A 20,349-nucleotide genomic window follows, 5' to 3' on the forward strand; every position below is an offset into this window, starting at 1 on the left:
TCCCACTTTGACAGTGAGTGTTTACTCTCACTTTGAGAGGTTTGGTCAACTTGAACATGGTTTGGTGCTCTTGTACCCACTCTTGTAGGAGTGAGAATTGCGTATGCTTGTGTAGCTACAGACTTTGCTAGTTACAGGTTTCACGGATTTTTACACATTTTTCAATCAATTTCTCTTGTGGGATGCGTTTTGAGCTGCTCTCTACTTGCGTACATGGTTATGCACTTTACGCTCGGTTGAGCAGTTTGTGCTTACATATAGCACATAGTGGAATGTTTTATGCATATGTGAACATCAGTCTTGATGCGATTGGTCGTGGTTTTCATGATTGTGTAGTGGTTAAGTGATCTCCCACTTTTGTTGCCATTTTTTTGCGTTCACTTATGTCAGCCGATATGTGTGACAATGAGAGACGATGGTCTCGTTCTTGTAGATACGTACAATGTTGGCATTGTGATCACACAGGGCACATTAGGCACCGTTGTTTGAGGCATATGAGACAGCAACGGAGATCTATGCATGGTGCACATGAGGTTTTGACACATGCTAGAGTAGTGGCTTCATATGCCAGTGAGGTGATGTCACAATCCTTTAATATTCCTCCTGATTTCATGTCTTTGAGCAGTGACACTTCTCCACATTGGTTGTTAGATGAGGATGTAGTTTTTCATGTCACACCGCATCGTGACTGGTTTAGCACCTTCTCTAGTGGGAGTTTTGGTTGTCTACACTTGGCAGATGGTTTGGCATTTAACATAGGAGACGTTTGTTTGTCTTTGTCCAGTGGTGCATCATACATGCTATGGCATGTGCGCTACGTTCCTCAATTGAGACAGAGCTTGATCTTAGTGAGACAGTTTTAGCAGACTTTGGTTGTTAGATACTGCTTAGAGAGCAGTCTTTCCAGATGCATTGCGGTTCATTAGTGATTGCCTCTATCCTATAGCCGCCTGGTATATCCTATGCATGTGTGTAAGGTTTGAGACGGCATAGTTTCAATTTTTCTGTTGGCATGCTTTGAGCGAGAGACGAGACATGTCTCCTTTGCAGGTGAGCTCCACCATGCTCACGAAACAGAGCATTTAGCTGTGCAGGACATGCCAGTAGACTCTGTAGAGACAGAGGTAGATCATCAGTGCTCTAGTGAGACGCAGCAGGTGTTGTCACAGTTTGTGTAGCTCTTCTCCCTAGAGACACAGACAAAGATGACAGACATGAAGTTCTTTGATATGCTCATGTTAGAGGCTGATGAGTTGGTACCAGGACGCATAGTTTCGCCTATGGGTGAGAGGGACGTAGCTATCCCAGTGTCGGTGTTGACACATCCATATGCGATGGGTAGTCTTGATGATGTAGTGATTGCAGATAGTACGTGGAAGGTGAATACAACCAGGTTTGCGCAAATTTTGTCAGCGTTTGGGCGTCTCATGTCTTGTTAGTGTTGAGGCCCGATCTAGCAGCTACAATGGGAGCATTTTCAATAGGGATTGTCAGTCGTGTGATGATTGACACTAGCATGATGCATAGTAGAGTTTTGCAGACCATACAGAGTAGTCTGCGAGATTTACATGCAAGCTCTAGAGTGGGTATGCTCGCTCGCCTACCACTAAAGCCGATACAACTACGTGTAGATCGACAGAGTGAGCCAATGAGCATAGGTTGAGAGAGTCTCCCACCTAGTTTCTTGTACATAGTAGTAGTTTAGCTAGTAGGCCTCACTTAGTGGCGCATCACCTTTAAGTGGGAGTTTGTTGGGGTAAATACGGTGTGTCTCTTACCTCTGTCAGACACTTCAGAGATGTCTGACCATCCATAACTTGTACACACCTTATCCTTTACTAGATAGAAGAATAAGGGGCTCTCTCACACAGATAGTGTTGAGCTCCTTCACCCACATCTTGTGCTCTCTCTCTCTCTCCCCTTCTCACTCTCCGCACACGCACCGCATTCGCGCACTCACATAGTAATAGGCCTTCCCGTACTAATAATTGACAAGTATATGTGACCTCCTTGAATCAAGAGCTATCTCCTTGAGATGCTGAAGCATTGTCGGTTGGACTTGCTTTTGCAGCAAAAGTTAACCTTCTAAAGACCTCTTACAATATGAAATCATACATAAAGCTAAAAAGCTCATGAAAACAGGAAATCTCAAACCTGATGATCGTACTCAGTTGAGGTACTCTGGTCAGTGTGTTGCATGGGAAGAAGTCGTGCTTCTCATTGAGACCATTTCTTACTCAAGCCTTGCTTGATTGTGATCTTCAAACCAATCTTTGGTCTTTGCTAACGGTGTACTTGGAAAAAATGTGGTGCTTATGGTAAAATCCACAAGCCTTACTTGTGCCTTGAGTGCTTGAATTGCACAATTATGGAAAACTTCTATGGCAGCACGCACGTTTGTTGCATACCAGAGCTATGAAGCACATTCTCAATAAAAGTAAAAATCAACTTCTACCTCATGAAGTACTCGTGTTAACTTGTCTTGCCGCCGTAACAATTGATTGAGTTTCAATCAAGAAGAAAACATATAAATTCTACTTGGCCGCTTTGTAAACGCCCGTCAAAAAGCAACCGTGTCAAATTCGAGCGTCGCAAATTTATCAATTCAAAGATAGAATAGTATTTTGCTAGCACCACCAATCAATATGGTACACCTCCTTGCAATTGTCATCTTGAATAGTTGGTAAGGGTCGCCAAATACTCTTGAAGAAAGGTATACTTTTGAAATCTTTTGTAAGTTTCTGAAATTTTTGGAATTTGCAAAGATTTCGTAACTTGAGAATCTGCAGAGAGTCCGTATATCCACTTGTCGTAGCCTTGCTTTACCCGTTTGTCTCTGGCTTCTTAGTCGAGGATGTGAGGAGTTTGGGGAGGAACTAGCCGTGGGCTTTTTCTTTTTTGCTTTCTAAAAGAAACCTTAGTGTTGTGTTGGGTTAGGGAGAATTTCATTGTTTTCAATGCATGATGGAGACTTATTTTAAATGTTTATTTCACTTTCATTTCATACCCTGACATGTCTTGACTTTTTTTGCATTCTATTGTTTTAGAATGTTAAAGTAAAACTTCACTTGCATAAAACTAGTAAATTCTATGGATACACACACATATATTAATGAGTTTTTTTAATTTCACATTTCATTTCATAGCCTCACATTCCTTGACTTTTCTTACATTATATAACTTAATTCTAGTCAATATTCAAGAAAGTCTCTTTTATTAAGCAGTCGTCGACTAAGCTTCCTTCCCACAAAGAAGCGAACCGAAAATACTAGCATAAATTTAAAATTTACAAGATTTTTGAACTATTTTCTCACATATTTCACCAGTTTTTCTTCCCTTTACCATGGTTTGGAACCAGATAGTCTCCATTTTCAATCGGGTCAAGGTTAAGCTGAGGTAATCCTTTCTTGAACACTGATTCTATTTAAACTCAACCTAATGATTTATCACGTTCTAATTATTTTAAAAACCCACCGTAATTCTTTCACTTGTTTAACTTTAAGGGCCAACCCTAACTTAGGTTGGGCGCCCCAAGTGGGGAATCGAAGCTCCTCTGTATCCCAAATTGAAGGCTCCGTGCAAGGAAGAAGGGCTCACACCGTGAGTGGTGTTGCTCACCCGGCATACTTCCTAGGACAAGAAAGGCCCGGCAAAATGCTACAATCTCAACATAAAGCAACTTTGTAAACTCCTTTTTCGTACTTCAATGTTACCCATCTCACTAAATACAAACCTTGACCCATAATGTTTAAAATTCATGCCTCCAATACCATAGTCTCTGTTGGGGGTCCCATCGTTGCAATAGCTCCAATGACCAACAAAATTATCAATCCGGAGGGATGAGCTACCCAGCTAGGATATGGAAACATTCACACGGTTTGTGAGCTAATCGTGGAAACACAAATGGTTAACTCTACGAGGTGAGATTCTCGGCCTATGGAGAAGCTAAGCCGCAATGAAAGGTAATCTCCATATCTACTTCTCTTCACCTCTAATCAACCCAATCACACACACTACGATTGTAAGATGCACACAACATTAATCCTATCATGCAACACATCACTCACTCACTCACTCACACACACACACACACACACACACACAAAGCACACAATTTTGTGAAGGCCGGCTCCTCCCCTCTCCACGGCTAAGCCCGCCTTCCCACATGGCATAGTCATCGTCTTCCTTGTTCTGCTAAGCCGGCGTGCACAAAGTTTATTTATCTAAACACATGCACAGATAGCTATTTAAGAGATTGCAATGTGTGCCTTCATGTTTTGATTGTTGACTGATATTTGGTTCTTGGTGTTGACGTAGACACCTTTTATTACTGCCTTGTCGATGGCTTGATAGCCTTTCTCCAAGGAATTAATTGCATTTAATTCTTTATTATTTGTTCTTCAATTTAAAACTTGTTCATCTCGAAAGCTTTGGCTTACTGCAAAATGGTCTCCAAAACGTAAGATGAATAATTATATGCACACACAATAATTTTCTTCTTTGATAGAGAGGGTATTACTGCAAATTATTGTACAAATGATCTCAAACTGCTCTTCTGTTTGGTGGTCGATTGTCAGTAGATTTGCATCCTCCTTGTGTATAGATTCCATTGTGAGCCCTCTTAAGAGGAGGAAAGCATATGGTGAAGTACCTTGAGCTCTGAGGCTCTACAAAAGGCATAACAAGGCTATGAGCTATGCTAGCTACTAAAAACAATCTATCAAGGGACAATCTCATCTCATAGAATTGAAAGCTTTGGCAAAGTAATCAACCCAGTTGGGGGTGGAAAAGAGGTTGTATGAGATGACTTTTAAATTGAATTACCTTCCATACAATGAGATTATATGGAATGAATTTGAGAGCCATTGCATATATTGAGTTTGATACCCCACAAGTAACATGTTGAACACCAAATTAAACTCATCTAGGTTTTTGCCTTTGTCACTGCTTCTAACAAAACATTAGATGACATGTGTAGACAGGCTCCTTGACAGAATTTTGCTACTATAACCTCCTCCTAATGTATCAAGGATCTTGCTTAGAACTAATCTCAGGATGAGAAACTCACAGATTAAGGCGGTGCACCCATTCTTCTTAAGGTACGAAGGATCTTTGTTTGAAACAGATGCCAAATAAAGGAAAACATGGATAGCAAGTCACATATAAGCTGTATGTGTGTGTGTGTCTGTGTGTGTCCAGGATAAACCCAAATTCACCCTGAACGAAAAGTGAAAGGTACACCCTTATGGCAGTTGCCCACAAGACAATATAACCATTCATGCACAGTATTGACTAAATGCTGCAACATCCCCACTAACATCGTGAGAATTAGTCAATCGAGTATGTCTATCGCAGTTGCATGCAATTATACACCTAAGAAGACCAAGGCCATAACCTTGTGACAAGCGACTGAAAGGGGCAAACTGGTTAGTAGGGATGCAATTTCTAGGAAAAAGGGACCAGAGGATGCTATAGTTGCGCGGCCAAAGGTGATATAAGAGGTTGCATGGATGAGTAGAGAGCTTACTCCTCATTGATGGCAAATGCACCAGCCTCCATGCATTCACCTCACACAGCCCACCCTCTATGTATGCACCTCTCCATTCACACATGCCAATGAACTTGACTTGGAGCTCAATCCGTCACAAAGTAGTAATCCCCGAACATCATGATCACAATGCATCAAAATCAAAACTTGTACACCTGTCTGTCTGCTATTGGCAAGAGTTTTTATAGGTCAAAACCCAAGGGCTCACATTGCACCTAGGGTCATACCTCATCTCAACTATTTGTTAAATGAGAGGTGCAGAATACGATCACTCACTTCCAGGCCTTTCAACTACGCTTGGACACTTTTTTGAATGCAACCTTAAACTGCTACAAAGTTCAAATCATGACACAGTTTTCTTATTTGGGTTGATACACATGAGAAAAATGTGGATAGTGGGCTCGTTAAGATCTCTTTCCCCTCTACTTAAAGACGCATAAGTATTTGCCCCAACGTCCCCAAACTAACTCCCCAGAATGATCACAAGGCAAAGAGCAGTTGGTCCCCTCAATTGTAAAGAGGCCCTCTTTGAGAAGATGCAGAGTTGGATACACATCCATTTCTCACCAGTCCCCTACCAAAAAACTCATGAGGAAAAAACCCCATGAGGAACCTATCTCAATGAAAGCCCCATCCAGTCAAAATCAGTGGACTAACGAGTTGAGTCAGGATATAACAAGGCATACATTAAGCATTGAAAAGCAGGGACTGAACTGACTTCTCAAAATATACTAGAAAGATTTGGCTCCAGGTAAAAACAAGGTCAAAAGTCACAATGGCCTCCTTACTGCCCCATTTTACAGAAATAGAAATCGATTGTCAACTATCCCTCACGCAGGCCTACATGTACAGAAGACCATGCTTGCTTAATGCCCTTCTTTATAAGAAAAACAGGAACAAAACAAGTTTGCTATCATGTAGGTGCCATGTGGCACTAATCGACGAGCCTGATCCAACAGTCCACAATTGCTCACAAGACTTCCATGGTTACGTTACATAAAAACAGGAGATAGGGTCAAAAAAATACTTCCCTTCATGGTTAAGCGATCAGCTCCATTAGTTTTTGTGACAACATCACCATTACTATGCATGCATAACGATAATGGGCTAAAAACAAAAGGCTATAAATGGTTATTGATAGCATTATACAAAAAAAAAAAAAAACTTGTGTTGTCAAGTGAGAGATGATAGATAGCTGCCATTTACACGCCGTCACGAAGAGCCATTACCTCAAAACAGTTGAGTAAAAAAACTTGAACAGCTTATGGCCATGATTCATCAATGTCCCAAATTACACGGCCAACCCTAGTCCTCTACAGACATATCAATGACACCCAGTACAGAAGATGATGCATCCATTCCCAAAGTAGTCGTCTTCATTGCCTCTCCAGCATTTAAAGCAAATGGACTTGGCCTCAACATCCATGACCAAATGAGTCCGTAACAGAAGCGCATGCATATACAGCAGCAGTGCTTCATATATGTGTGGATAAATGAGCAAGAGCTCCAAAAATGATTTACCCAAAAGGGGGCAGAATGTTAGAGCTAATTTCTTCGAAAAACAGGATGCCAGCTCACTATAGTCTCTAGCATACTCCAACAGAAACAAGCAAAAAATTAATCTCTACTCCCTCACCAACAAGCAAGAAACAGCACTGCTAATTGAGGAAGAGAACCATAGAACCTTCGCTTTGAAGCTCCAGTCCCATCATGTTATTTACATACTCTTACAAAAATTGCCCGCCCTTCGGGTCAATCTTCCACATGCTGGATCTCACCCATGAGTATCCTCGAGCTTGTTACACTAAATCCCAAAAGTGACGGATCCACCACTTTCTTGCTTTTCTTACCTTTCTTCTTGCCGCTTTTGCTGGTAGACTCATTCCCTTCTGCCACAGTCGATGATCGGACTGAAGCTCCTGACCCTGCCTGTTTGCCTGTGGTCGCCATATCCAACTTAGTATCACCTTTCAAAACTGCCCCACTTGGTGCAAAGAGTTGACATAATATGTCTTGAGGCAACATATCCTTCTGTCGCATGAACTCTATCTCAAAAGCTTCAATTTCAGCCCCTTTACCAAGATAGCAAGACAAGTACTCTCCTGCTTCCTTACTGGTAGGTAGAGCGATGCAGAAGTCTAGGAGTGTCATATCTATGAGACCGTGTCAAGGAACTTCATATATAGCAAACATACCAACATCAGCTGTACATGCATATACTACCATCCTGAAACAACAGCCAGTATCTGCTTTTATCTATACACATCGGTTAATAATGACAGAAAGAAAGGAAGCCTTTCAATGATTACATTTAGCTAGTAATCAAGCAATGCTACTGTGCGTTCGTCTTTAAAACACCCGAAGAGTTTGTATTGCAATTCACATGATGATAAGCTGGAGTGCTCATTGGACAAAAATTCCATGAAACCTCAACCGAGAGGCTCCATGGCAGGAAATGTTCCTTGTCCAAAACTCGCGTGAAATAGCATAAAGAAGCAGCTAAGCGGGATAGACCACTTCCCACAAAATTGGGATAATTCTCGCACAGGCAATGACTCATTGGTTTATGCTAGACCACACGTGTTAAAACCGACACAAAATTAGAAAATAAAGACACTAAACATTAAGCATCTACTTAAAGGATACCAGTGCTGCCTGTTAAATTCTTTATCTGCCCTAGGCACCATTCATGGAAAGCCTTGCAATCTGATAGTGTGCTATCAGGAACAGATGCTGATGATACTGAAAACACCATGAGAACAGATTAGAGCTAAAAATAATTGCTTTGAGTAATCTCTTTATAGCATTCAAGAAAGCTACCTGTTTCAGACTGTTTTCCTGCCTTCTGTTTCTTTCCCTTAGCAGGGGTTGAAGACTTCTTGGATGCAGAAACGACTGGAAAAGCAGGAAAATCTTTTGCAGCAGCATCTACAGAGGCTCCATCATTGAGGTCTGTGTAATCTGATTTGGACAAAGACTTTGAAGCCTTTGCAGAGAGGCCACTTGGATTGCTGGAAATATGCAAAAGTATGTCAAAGATGTGCCAAAATGGTCTGATAAGAGGCGCTATAAAAATTTAAGAGGAAGTACCTGTCCACCTTAGAAGACTTCTTTACATTGCTGCTTATCTGGACAGCATCTGGGTAATCCCAAAAAAGCTCATCGTCATCATCAGGAATCTTCTTTTTAGCCTTTGATGTGTTAGCACCCATAAACCCTTGTACTAAAGGAGGAGAGATTGAGGGTTGTTGCCAAGCTGACTTTGAGTTACTGCCGGTTGATGAAGCTGATTTGACATTACTGCTATTTGTTGGCACAGACACCTTTGGTATCGCTTGGTTTTGAGGCTGCTGCTGAGAGGGAGACTGTGAGAACTTTTTTTGCTCTAGCTTCCCTTTCTTTTCCAGCTCCTGTATCTCCTTAAGTGATAAAGCAGCTGATTGTTGCTTCCACGGATCAACAGACCAGGCAGGTAAAGGCTGGGGAGCCTGCACATCTTCCTTTGGAAAAAGAAAATCCCCCAGAGAGGGGCCTGGAGGTGGCGCAGACAGTGTTTCTTTAACAGGTTCCTGGGTCTTCCCAGTTTTGGCAGGTACCGGCACAACTGCAACGGGATCAGGAGTAGAGGCAGGCATTGTCTTGTTGGCACCTGACTTCCCTTTCGAATTGCGCCTTTTACTTTTCTTGACCTCCTTAGGCTCCAAAAAATCGTTGTCATCAACCTCACATGACAGAGATGCAGACACTGCCAGCTTGCCCCCATGATAATTTAGCTTTATATCATCGTTGACCTTGCCAGACGAGCTTGGAGGTAAAACATCCTTCACTTTGCTGGCCTTTGAATTAACTGCTTCAGGTTCTTTAAAAGCCTGCACTAAGTCATCGGTCTTTTCCTTACTGATCACAGCAGAGTCCGATGAACCAGCAGAGCTAACCACTTTTGACGTGTATCTTAAGGCTTCTTCTTCTTGAATCTGCTTGAAAGACTTCGAAACTAGCAAAGTGTTAGATGTTACCCAAGGTCCCGAGCTAACTGCTTCTCCAGAAGCCGGTGTAGTCATCCCCTGAAAAACTTCTTCACTTCTGCTTAAACGTTCCTCCTCCAGCTTTGCCTCTTCCTGTATTTCAAGTAAAGACTTTGGCTTCAAAGGCTGCTTAGCTTTCCATGCAGGCTCAACAAAAATCTCTGAAGAAGATAATTGGGGCTCCAAAGAAGGTAGCCCAAAAGTTGGAGGGTGTGCGGCAGACTTGCTCAGCAATATAGAACTTGCTAAATGTTTGTCTTCTTCAACTGGTGTACCTTGATTGTCTTGCAAGTTCCTAGATGCTTGCACAGAAAAGAACCAATCTCCTTCATGTGAGTCCATAAAAACCTTTTTCCTGTCAAGACTGGGACTTAAGTGAGGCTCAGAAAAAGAGAGGCCCAGATTTGATGATGTGTAAATTCCACTTTCATCTTGCAATTCCTGAGACACTCTATTTGAAGGTAGCGTGTGTGTCAGCGGGAAGGAGGATTCATATTGACTTACACTGTCCGGCCTCACATCATCATAAACTTGCTCTTCAAGATGAATCGCAGACCTTATTGGAGCCACATCTATAGCTGATGCTGGACTCTTTTCCAGGGGCAGCAAAATTCTCGTTATCACATCAGGTAAGTCAGATCTTCTATGGTCATTGTCTTCAACCTGCTCTAGATTGTGGCCAATTGGCATAGTCCCTGAAGGATGCATGTGCATTGGCATAGAAGGTTGAGACTGCCCATTCAAGTTAGCCGGGTCGTGACTCAGGAACCTAGACTCAGAGAAATGCATAGCCTCCTCCAAGCCTCTACCATCAGGCCACATCTGGGATTGTTCGTTTCTTTGTCCTTGCATTAATACCTTCAAAGCCAGATCCTCAGGTAAATGTTGCTCTGCGTAGGAAGATCCCAGAGGTGCATGTTGTGGAGCCAATGACTCATGTGTCTGCCTGGAGAGAAGGTGATCAACATTTTTGTTATGAGACAAACCAGAATGTGCTGCCAGGGTTTGCAGTTCTAAAGACGAGTTGCCAAAAAAATGGGATTGTTGAGCCTCTATCTGTACTGCATCTCCTGGCTGCCTCAACAAAATCTGATCAACAAGAGCATTTTGAGATGGAGGCTGAAGGTGTTGCTGCCTAAGCCATTGATCAGCCAAAACTGGAAGCTGAAGCTGCTGCTGTTGTTGTTGTTGTTGCTGCTGCTGCTGCTGCAACCTCAATAACTGATCCAACACAGGGGTCGATGGTGAGACTGGAACATAAGCAGGCTGTGGTTGGGTAGAAGCCTGCAATGCTGAAAGTTGTTGAAGTACAGTCAAGCTGACATTTTGTGTGAGGCCTGGATAACGGGTTTGTCCAAAAGCAGACGTCCCATGCATAGCATTCAAGTTTGCTTCTTGAGCTGGTGAAGGGTGTGTTACACTCACTTGGTGGGGTGGCAATTGAGAATGGTAAGGATCCTGACCAACTCGTTGCATCAACTGCTGCCGTGACTGTTGCTCCAGCATGTGAGCCTGAAATGGATCAAGGACCCCATGCGGAAGACTTCGATTGGCTGAGATGCTGGCATCTTCGCTTAATTTCAAGGGCGTGCAAGCGGAACCTGAAAAACTATCTGAGGGAAAATGATATGGTTCTGGATTGAGCTCGAAAGCAGCTGAGTTTACCAAACTAGAAATTGCAGGAGATTTCTCAGGAGTGTCCCTGTTTCGCCACGGGCGCCCAAGAGGCTGTGCATTTTCCACATACAGAGAATCTGTGGATGGGTAACCCGACACCCTATTCTGAAAGAAAAGGCTCTCCTTTTGCCCTGCAGCATCAGCTTTGAATCCATGGTTGATAGGTTCATGCCCAAAATTACTGAGAGATGCAGAAGCATGGATTGAATGGCGACTCTGTAAGCTTTGTCTCTCCTCCTCTACCTGTTTGACAGAATTGAAACCAGGAGGTACCTTTGGCTTTGGCTTCAAGTGTGGCATCATATTTCCTAGTGCCATAAATTGAGTGCCATTTGGAGCGTTGGCAAGGCGTACAGGTAAGTCTATACCAAAAAACCCTCCTTCAAACCATCCAATGATGTCAACACCAAGGAATGGCCCTTGAATTTCACCTTGAGGGTCCATATATACTAAAGACAGATCCTCTGGAGAAGTCAGCGGGCTTGACCACCTTGCAGTGTCTTTCTTGTCATTATCCACAGTACTGGAGGTTCCAACTCTGGTAAATGAAGTGTCAGCATTGGATATATAGGTTTCTCTGTCAGTATTATAAACTGCATCCCCATGGCTGGATCGCTTAAACAACTCTGGATTATCACTCTCTTTCTCAACAGTGTATGCAGAGGCACTCCGTTCAAGGGGACTATGGAGCTGATCCTCTCTGAAGTGTGGTTTCTGGCTGCTCTCCAAATTCAAATCGCCCGACTTGCTACGTCGCCAAATCCCATCACTTCGAGAATCCTTCCGCCGGCTCAAGTCATCAGATTCTAGAACCCTGTTCGGTCTCCAAACACTTGCAGCACCTGGAGCACAGAGTATTAGAAACAAATAAAATAAAGTCCTTAGAACGAACATTCACAAATACCTTCAGTGTCCAGAATGCCAATGCCTGGCGTGGCTTTTCTTGCTATGCCTTCATGGGACTCAAATGGAGCCCTATATCTCGAAGGCACATCATCCACAGTATTCTCAGTCGCATGTTCCACACTGGGCATTTCAGCCTGTATGTGTTCGAAAGCGTGATCACCTGAGCCTGCAGACCACACTCACGAGAAAATATGAGAACAAACTATTGACTTTAGCCTCAGGCTACAAAAGATGCATAGTTAAGCCCAGTACCCTTTCCACGTCCATGCAACCGAGAAGAGTCATCAAAACTCCTGCTGCTGTGCAAGTCTTTACTCGGAGTAGAAGCAGCTCCACCTGTTATGATGTCTCCTTTCTCTATCCCCTCTAGGACAGCCTGTTCGTGAGTTGATATTTGTAAGGAACATTACTAAATGAAAAGCAGTCCTGTCTTGAATATCAAGATACTTTATCAAGATAGGCAAACCTGGTACCTCTTCCTCTTTGCTAGGGATCGAAAGAGCCAAGGGCTTTGCTATCACGGTGGATGTTAATGGATGAACCTCGGCAAGTCCTTCAGGAAGTTTAGAGAATGAAGGTGCTGCACTGCTTTGCCGATAAATATCCAAAAGCTTTGCCCTTGAATATCGTAAAGTTCGCCCGCTACTATCTTGCTTCTCAATGAGAGAAACGCCACCAATAGAAACAGAGGTAAGGTTTCCATTACGCAAGTTAATGCTAGAAGTACTACCTCGGCCTCTGCCAGCAAAAAACCCAGTGGCAGAGCTATCGTTACGGGCCCTTCCTGCTCCAAAACCAGGCGCATGTTTCTGTGATGGTCCAAAAGACGGACTTTCACCACGTCCCCGAATACTCAGAGATTGAGGCCGCCAGATACTATCTCGTTCATGTGCATTATCAACTTTTGTATTTCCTGGAGAAGCGAACTTCCCCTCGTCTTTGTCAGGCCCTATCCATTTGTCTCGCCGAGCCTCATAATCTTTGTCTTCAGGACCCCACTTGTTACTCCACTTAATATCCCGCCGCGAATCAAATGAACTGTCACGGTGCTCAGGCAATCGCCGGCTCTCACCAGGGTCTTTGAAAAGAGGATCCCCCCAGCGTTCTCCCCTTCGCAGATCTTTCAAATCCCTTTCCTCCTCTTTCCAGCGATCATGACGATTTCCACTAAAATTGCTCTCACGCTCCTCCTCAGACCAGCGGTCTTTACGACCAGTCTCACTTTCAGCACGCCAGCGATCATTCTTCTTGTCAGAACATTGTGCTGCATCACGCTTGATCGAATGATCTGAGCCACTTGTACATTGATTATTTGTTCCAAACAGCTCCTACAAGAAAAAATCACTCTCGATATAAGAAACATTTACCCAGTTACGGATCTGCAAGGTACAAAAAGTAACCACCCAATAACCAATTAGAAGCCACAACACTTATAACTCGATGATATTCCAGGAGAGCAAGGAGCACCAAATTCGCAAGACAAAAACCTCCTAGATTTTGATAAGTCTCCCTGTCACTTCGAGATAATAGAGCAGCAAATGCAAGAGTTAAGTAGGATCAAGTGAAAGCTGTTAGCAGACACGGATACAAATGCAACAATTGAGTGACAGAGAGAGAGCCATGAATTTGTTTCTCCCAAACAATATGGGGTCTCTTTTGGTACCTTGAGGGCACATGCCCCAAGATAAAATATATAAAGATGCTAATTTCCACACAGGGGTAATCCCACTATGGGCTTCCTTCCTCTTTGAAGCTTCTCCTTGCATCAATGTTCACAATGTTTTAGTGTTAAGGTATCATGCTGTATAGTCAGAAAATCCATTGTCAAAGGGACCAAGGGTGTCTGATACATAAAGATGGTTGGATTAAAGGCAGCAGTTGAAAACCACAAGAAATCATTCTGTATAGTCAGAAAATCGTTTGTCAAAGGGTGTCTGATACATCCAGATGGTTAGGTTAAAAGGAAGTGGTTGAAAACCATAACTGTTAGTATCTGTTTGTTAAAAATGCAGTAGGATGCATAAAAATCTGCGATCCAAGACTTTCTTGCACATAGATGTTTCTTGCACATAGATGAATTTTTTGATGAAAAACCAGAGATGTAGCCCTAAACATTCATACCCCTGGCAATTGAGATGGTTTTGGATCACTAGAAGGCTTCGGAAAGAGCCATTGCGGAGAAAGAGGAACATGATTCTCATGGACCGACAAATCTGCAAATGGAGAAGTAAAAGTCATGTTAACTCCAATTAAGTGCTCTTGGCAAAACACACAAGCACTTGAAAACAACCACACCCCTTCTATTCTTACGCACAAAATCCTAGGAACAGCAAATCTAGTCTAACAAGTCAGCATTCAAGATACAAAACAGCAACTAACAAGGCATTCCTTCAACAAAGTGCAACCTGTCACAAGTGTACTTACAAACAAATACGTGTACAACGTACACATGTATGTAAAACTTTGGATGTCCATTAGGAATGCATGCAATTCAAGCGTACAAAGAGACAATTTTAATAGATATGCGCCAACATCCCGGACAGGTATCCCAGGCCAGCGACAAGGACGAAACCCATCAACCCTTTAACACATGTAACCTTCAAAAGTAACCCTGCTCGATAACAAAAGTCTTCACAAATTACCAGTATGCACGATGATAGATTACATTAAATGTCTTAAATACAGTAGAAACTGCTTTGAATACGTTGCCGTTCACCTTGACATTGAATATGTTGATGTTTTCGTACAATAATTTAGTCCTTACAAGGTAATTAACCACAATTTTCCATAAAGATACAGCAGCTATGATACTCTTTACTAATTTCTATTTTAACCTGCATCAAATGTAAACACATTCTCACAAGACAAGTTGTGATCTGGTACATTCAATTGACATACTTATGCCACAGGTCGACAGTGTTTTCATAAACCCTTGAGATTTACCACATGAAGAAACCATACACATGCCATATAATCTCTTAAAACAGGCAAAACAAAGTCTCGCACTTGCCATGCGTTTCTTATTTGAAAAGTCACCAAGCTAGATTAACCAAGGAATTTCCAGCAAGCAACCAAAAGCAACTGTATAATAATGACCATGTGTTTCTTATTCAAAAAGTTGCGAAGCTAGTTAAATGAAACAAACACAACACTTCGACGTTAACAATTAACAAATGAGACAATAAAAAGTTGACTTGATAGAGTGAGATTTACACTAATCGAGATTTCCATTACCAAGGGATTTCAAACAAGTAACAAAGGAAGCCATGACTCGTGCACACTAAGAAACAACAAACCAACTCGCATGATCAAGCTAAAAGATGAGAAGAGTAACACGCACTATTGGTAACTAAAAATGCCACTAAATGACCAAAAAGTAGCTGTACTATAAATTGATGGCATTTAGCAAAGAACTTCTCTTATCCCTAGAGCACAACCAATCATAGAGGCAGTTTGGCCAGGAACACCAACACTCAAAAGTCACCAGCGCATTGCAACAGCTTGTTGGTGCCGCCAAGAAATTTTAGCTGTATAGAATACTTCATCCTTTAACAATTCTGGCCAATCTAGTGACAAGATACAGACACTTCTCTCATTTCTAGAGTGCAACCAATCAAAGAGACAGTTTTTGGCCAGGAAAACCAACACTCAAAAATCTCTAGAACATTGCAACATCTTGTTGATACTGCCCAAACAAATAACTAATTCATCCTATAGATTTCCAGCCATTGGTAGTGATAAATACAGCAATGGCTGCTTAGTAAGACAGCTGGCTAAGGCCACCTATAACGTAACTCTTTGGTTGCTTTCTTCTAGACTCATTTGTTGCAAGACCATAAAGAAATGATCCAGGAGAAGACAAAGGCCCTATAAACTCAAAAACTTGTCCGTCTGTGCAGAGTAGAGTAGCTTCAGCCGTCAGTATCAACAATTGATCTGCCCCAAAAAACTGAAACACGAATCCTTGGACTACAAGATGTTTCTAGAGGTACAAAAACATTTCATAGACGGTATACAGTTCATGAAATAACTTGGATTGAACTGCCTGGAGCCTTGAGGGCTGCTTTTTGAAAAGTTGATTATTCAATATACAGCATGTGGTCGAGCTTACCACAGCTAAACTTACAAAGCGAGAACAATGAGGGGAATCACCCTGAGGTGTAGAATGCACCAACTTTACAAAATATTACATTGAATCTCTGGCCACAAACGTAGATGTGACATCGCCATCCAAGAAACAAAACATAACCTACAATTGCTAGGAGGCTTATTTTGTGAATGGTAGATCCAGTAGTGTACCACTATAAGAGAAAGGACGATAAGTGTAAGGCTTGAATTCATGGACTAGAGACAAATAGTATACCAGATTATTGACTCCAAGCTCCGAATCTCAAGCATACACATTGCAAGCTTACTGCACGAAATGCTAGCTTGTAGATAACTCACCAAATGTCTGTGTGACAATTTTTGACCTTCTTCATTAGACATGTTTTTTAGCATCCAGGTCCCATTGAGAAGCCCACAGCACTTAGGCCTCTGTCTATGTCTTTTTATCTCTCAAAAACACACACCCGTATACATTTACATGCACTTCAAAATGGGAAAAAGCTACACACACCGATAGACATTGCTGACGATGGAAGCAAAGAAGCCAGTAACAACAATACTCTTCCAGCAAAAAACAGTGCATTGCCAAACAGCATTGCTGCAGCAGACGGCTTTTCTAGGGTTTCAAGAGAAGCTGAGGAGGCAAAGAGACGGCGAAAATTACCAGTAGGGTTCCATGGATCGAGCCGCGGTATCGCTTCAAGGGAGGAGCTTGAATCGCGGGAAGGAGCCTCGCCTTTCTGCTCGACAGCCATTGAGGACGACATGGTTGGATCGAAAGTGGCGGAGCGCGACGATGCAGACTTTAGGCGGGCTGCAAGCTCCTTGAGTGACGCTGGTGGCGAGAGTCAGAGGCGCAATCGCAAAGGTTCTCTCTTTCTGCTTTGGTGGCTATGGCGGGGACTTGGGAGGGCAGAGGTTCTTTACACGAGATGTTAAGGATAAAAATTAATTCGGGAAAAAAAATGATCATCGTGTGGGTTTTGGGGGGTGGGAAAAAAATGGTGATGGCTTTTTACATCGATTTGAGGCCAAAGTCGACTTATGAGAAAATCAAATATACATGTGTGCGTCCTCTGTCTTTTGTGAAAGGACAAAAGTACAAAGTAACATAATGTGGCCCTGTGGTGGGGAGGGGGTGATCAATTTGAGGCTAGGATGAAAGATACATGGTGGAGCGGAGGGGGTATGGGTGCACATCTATATGGTGAGGGAAGTACAATCATGAAGTGTGTCAAGGTGACTAGCTCCATCATATCTCAAGCTGGGGGTGTGAGATCCGGTACATGGGTGGGTGTGGTGTAAGAGCTGCACGCATCTGAGCAAGCTGCCTAATGGTGGTGAGTATGGATCTTCTCAATTTGTATGTGATGAAATCTCATGAGTGTCTCTCTATGTCTCTGTAACTCCACTAGCAAACTAGCATTGGTGTCCAATGCAAAGAGCCTCGTATATGTCTCTAATATTCTCATATGCTCTACATCTATAGACAAAGTGCTCCTCGTCATCAGTAAACCTCTTTGTGCAAAACTAGCAGAAAGCTCAAGGGGTATTGAGTAGCTCTTCCTGTCTCTATCTCTAGTCAATGTGATGATACTCGAAGCTAACTAATCACCACTCATGAGCTATGTGGCATGTATGTGTCCATGTAGTGTGGTCTCTAAATGAACCCCTCATCTAGCGTGGTTAAGAGGTTGTCTAAGTGTGATCCATGTCCATGTCCCTCTAATATAGAGCTACCATAGATCATATATGAGTACTCTCACTATGTGAGAGTTGGATGAAGGCTGAGTCTAGGTCATACTGGAAGGGTGGTAATCTACCCGTGTCTAGTCCATGCAAACCATTCTCTCACCTACTGAAAGCTATCTGATGGTCTCAAAGGCTCTACATGTGTGTCTATCTGATGGCATCTCTCTCATCCTATGAATGAGGCAAACTATTTGGAAAATAGCCTCGACTAGCATGGGTGGAGTAGTTAATTGTGCTCTAATAATGTCGTGTAGTATTGAGGGCTTGCTACGGAACAAGCATGATATCAAACATATGGGTGCTCTCTCAATCAATGTCCATGAGTTAGTTAATAGTCAATGGGCCCACATTGCTACTGCATACATCAAAGTTGAGGTGACCAACATGTTATAGAGCCACCCCTTAGTGCAGGGCTCCTGAAAGTGTGCCTAATGGCATCTTCTCTCTGGCATGGCCAAAACTACATATCCGTTGGTGAGCATGTCTATTGTTGCCTTTGCCATGGTGAAGTGTCCGCGTGGGTTGGCAAATGTGACTCCGAAGTATACATAAGACTCCACCACTCTACATGTCCACCTATAGCCATAAAGAATAATGCACTCTTGTCTGCCTTGGAAGTATGAAAGATCATGACCTTAGTTTTCCCAAGGTTCATGGTCAACACTCTTGTAATGCCAAGGGCAAACCTAGGGAGGTCACGAACCCAAGCCAAAGGGCCAACTGCTAGGTGTGGACAGGGGGTTCTAGATCTGATGGCCAAGGGCCTATAAAAAGGGTGGTAGGGCGCAAGGCAGTTCCCTGGGTTCTTAGATTGGTATCACAGCTCAGGGGAGGGGGGAGCTATGGAGGATCTCTCTCTCTCTCTCTCTCTCTCTCTCTCTCTCTCTCTCTCTCTCTCTCTCTCTCTCTCTCTCTCTCTCTCTCTCTCGTGTAACCTGCAACTCCCTGCAGCCCATCCCTTGCGCGTAACTAGTAGCCCCTGCAGCACTGTCGTGCAGCTCCGCTCCCATGCTAAGAAAGTTGCCATAAAAATGCACTTCGAGCTTATTTGAAGCTTACCTGATTAATGATTAGTGTTCAGGCTTGTTAACATGCCAAGTTTAATGCTTGATGTACGCCAGATGCGGCTTTAAAGGGCCAACAGATGCCTTAATGATGCTAAAAAGGAGTATGCTTGAAGTGATCACAAAGCGAAGATTATGATCTAGAACTGTTGTGCTTGAAGTGCTCTACTGGCCTGTCTTTACGGCTCGTTGATTGGAGCTACGGTGCAAAAGTTATGGTAGGTTGAAGTTTAAGTTGATGCAGATACGTACCGGATTGGGCAATTGCAGCTGACAGGACAGAGATGAAATGAATGCATGGGCACGGAGTGCTCACTTTGTGGAGTGCGTTGGTCTTTTCAGATCCGCGATCGGAGTTTCGGTCGCCAAGATATTGGCCATTAAAGATTCACCAAGGGTCGGTTTTGTACCAGTATGGTCAGCTCAGTCGGTGTGCCATTGAGGGTTTTGGAGCCTTGTCGGGTGATGTGTATGTTCTAAGCAGCGTATGAAGGTCATAGGAAGTGACGGCACGACAAACAGAATCCAGACAGGCAAGTTATGGCAATTTCAAATCGACGACTGTTATTAGCCGGGAGGGATCTGTGCGGTGCTCGTACGGAAGCACATAAGGTTATGAAGAGCTTCATATCCGGAATGTCGTCTCTTGGAATGCAATGATCGTGGGATACACCCAATAGATGCAAGGCGAGGAAGCTGACTATTTGAGCAGATGCAAAGAGAGGAAAACTCTCCTAATGTAATCACCTATACTTGCATCTTGAAGGTTGTGGTGGCATTCAACACACAAGGTGGCAGCAGCATTCACTGTGATATTACTAGTCAGGGGATGTTGGAAAGTGATGTCATGCAAGGCATTGCCTTGGCCGATATGTATGCCAAATGTGATGCCCTTCATAAGGCCGCCCATAAGCCCATAACCGCCCGGCCATTGCCTAAGGAGGGGTGGCCACCCAATTAAAGGGTTAATTGAATGCGAAAGAAGAAGGAAGGAAAGGGAGAAAGCGTGCAGGCAACGGGCAAGAGCGCAGAGAGGAGGAAGAGGTGCATTAAACTCTTCTAACACCATCAGTGCTGTTAACGGCAAACATTTGTAATCGAATTCCACTCCGGCTAATCATTAGCAGCTTAGAACATTCTGGTTGTCAAATTTTAAGCATTTAAGGTGTTGTCAGAGTCTTTTGCTTTGTGTCTTGTATCTAGTCTCTCACACCTCCCACAGCCAGAGGCCCGCGCCTGCCTCGCTCACGTTTCGAACACATATCCCCTG

At 43.1% G+C, this 20,349-nt stretch overlaps 1 protein-coding gene across 1 annotated transcript; it reads right to left on the bottom strand.

Moving 5' to 3' along the window:
* Positions 1 to 6,902: 6,902 nt before the first annotated feature.
* Positions 6,903 to 17,215, bottom strand: LOC147439544 (protein ESSENTIAL FOR POTEXVIRUS ACCUMULATION 1-like). Its single transcript, XM_086485368.1, has 9 exons — positions 16,928 to 17,215; positions 14,278 to 14,369; positions 12,630 to 13,484; positions 12,409 to 12,532; positions 12,155 to 12,322; positions 8,639 to 12,092; positions 8,369 to 8,559; positions 8,195 to 8,290; positions 6,903 to 7,701 (listed from the first exon to the last, which is right to left on the bottom strand). Exons 1-9 carry the CDS (start codon positions 17,028 to 17,030, stop codon positions 7,301 to 7,303), a joined length of 5,484 nt encoding a protein of 1,827 aa, XP_086341494.1. The 5' UTR covers positions 17,031 to 17,215; the 3' UTR covers positions 6,903 to 7,300.
* Positions 17,216 to 20,349: the final 3,134 nt, after the last annotated feature.

The sequence above is a fragment of the Adiantum capillus-veneris genome, chromosome 16 (genome assembly GCF_014529385.1).
Source record: "Adiantum capillus-veneris isolate H3 chromosome 16, ASM1452938v2, whole genome shotgun sequence".
In the NCBI taxonomy this organism is placed as follows: domain Eukaryota; kingdom Viridiplantae; phylum Streptophyta; class Polypodiopsida; order Polypodiales; family Pteridaceae; genus Adiantum; species Adiantum capillus-veneris.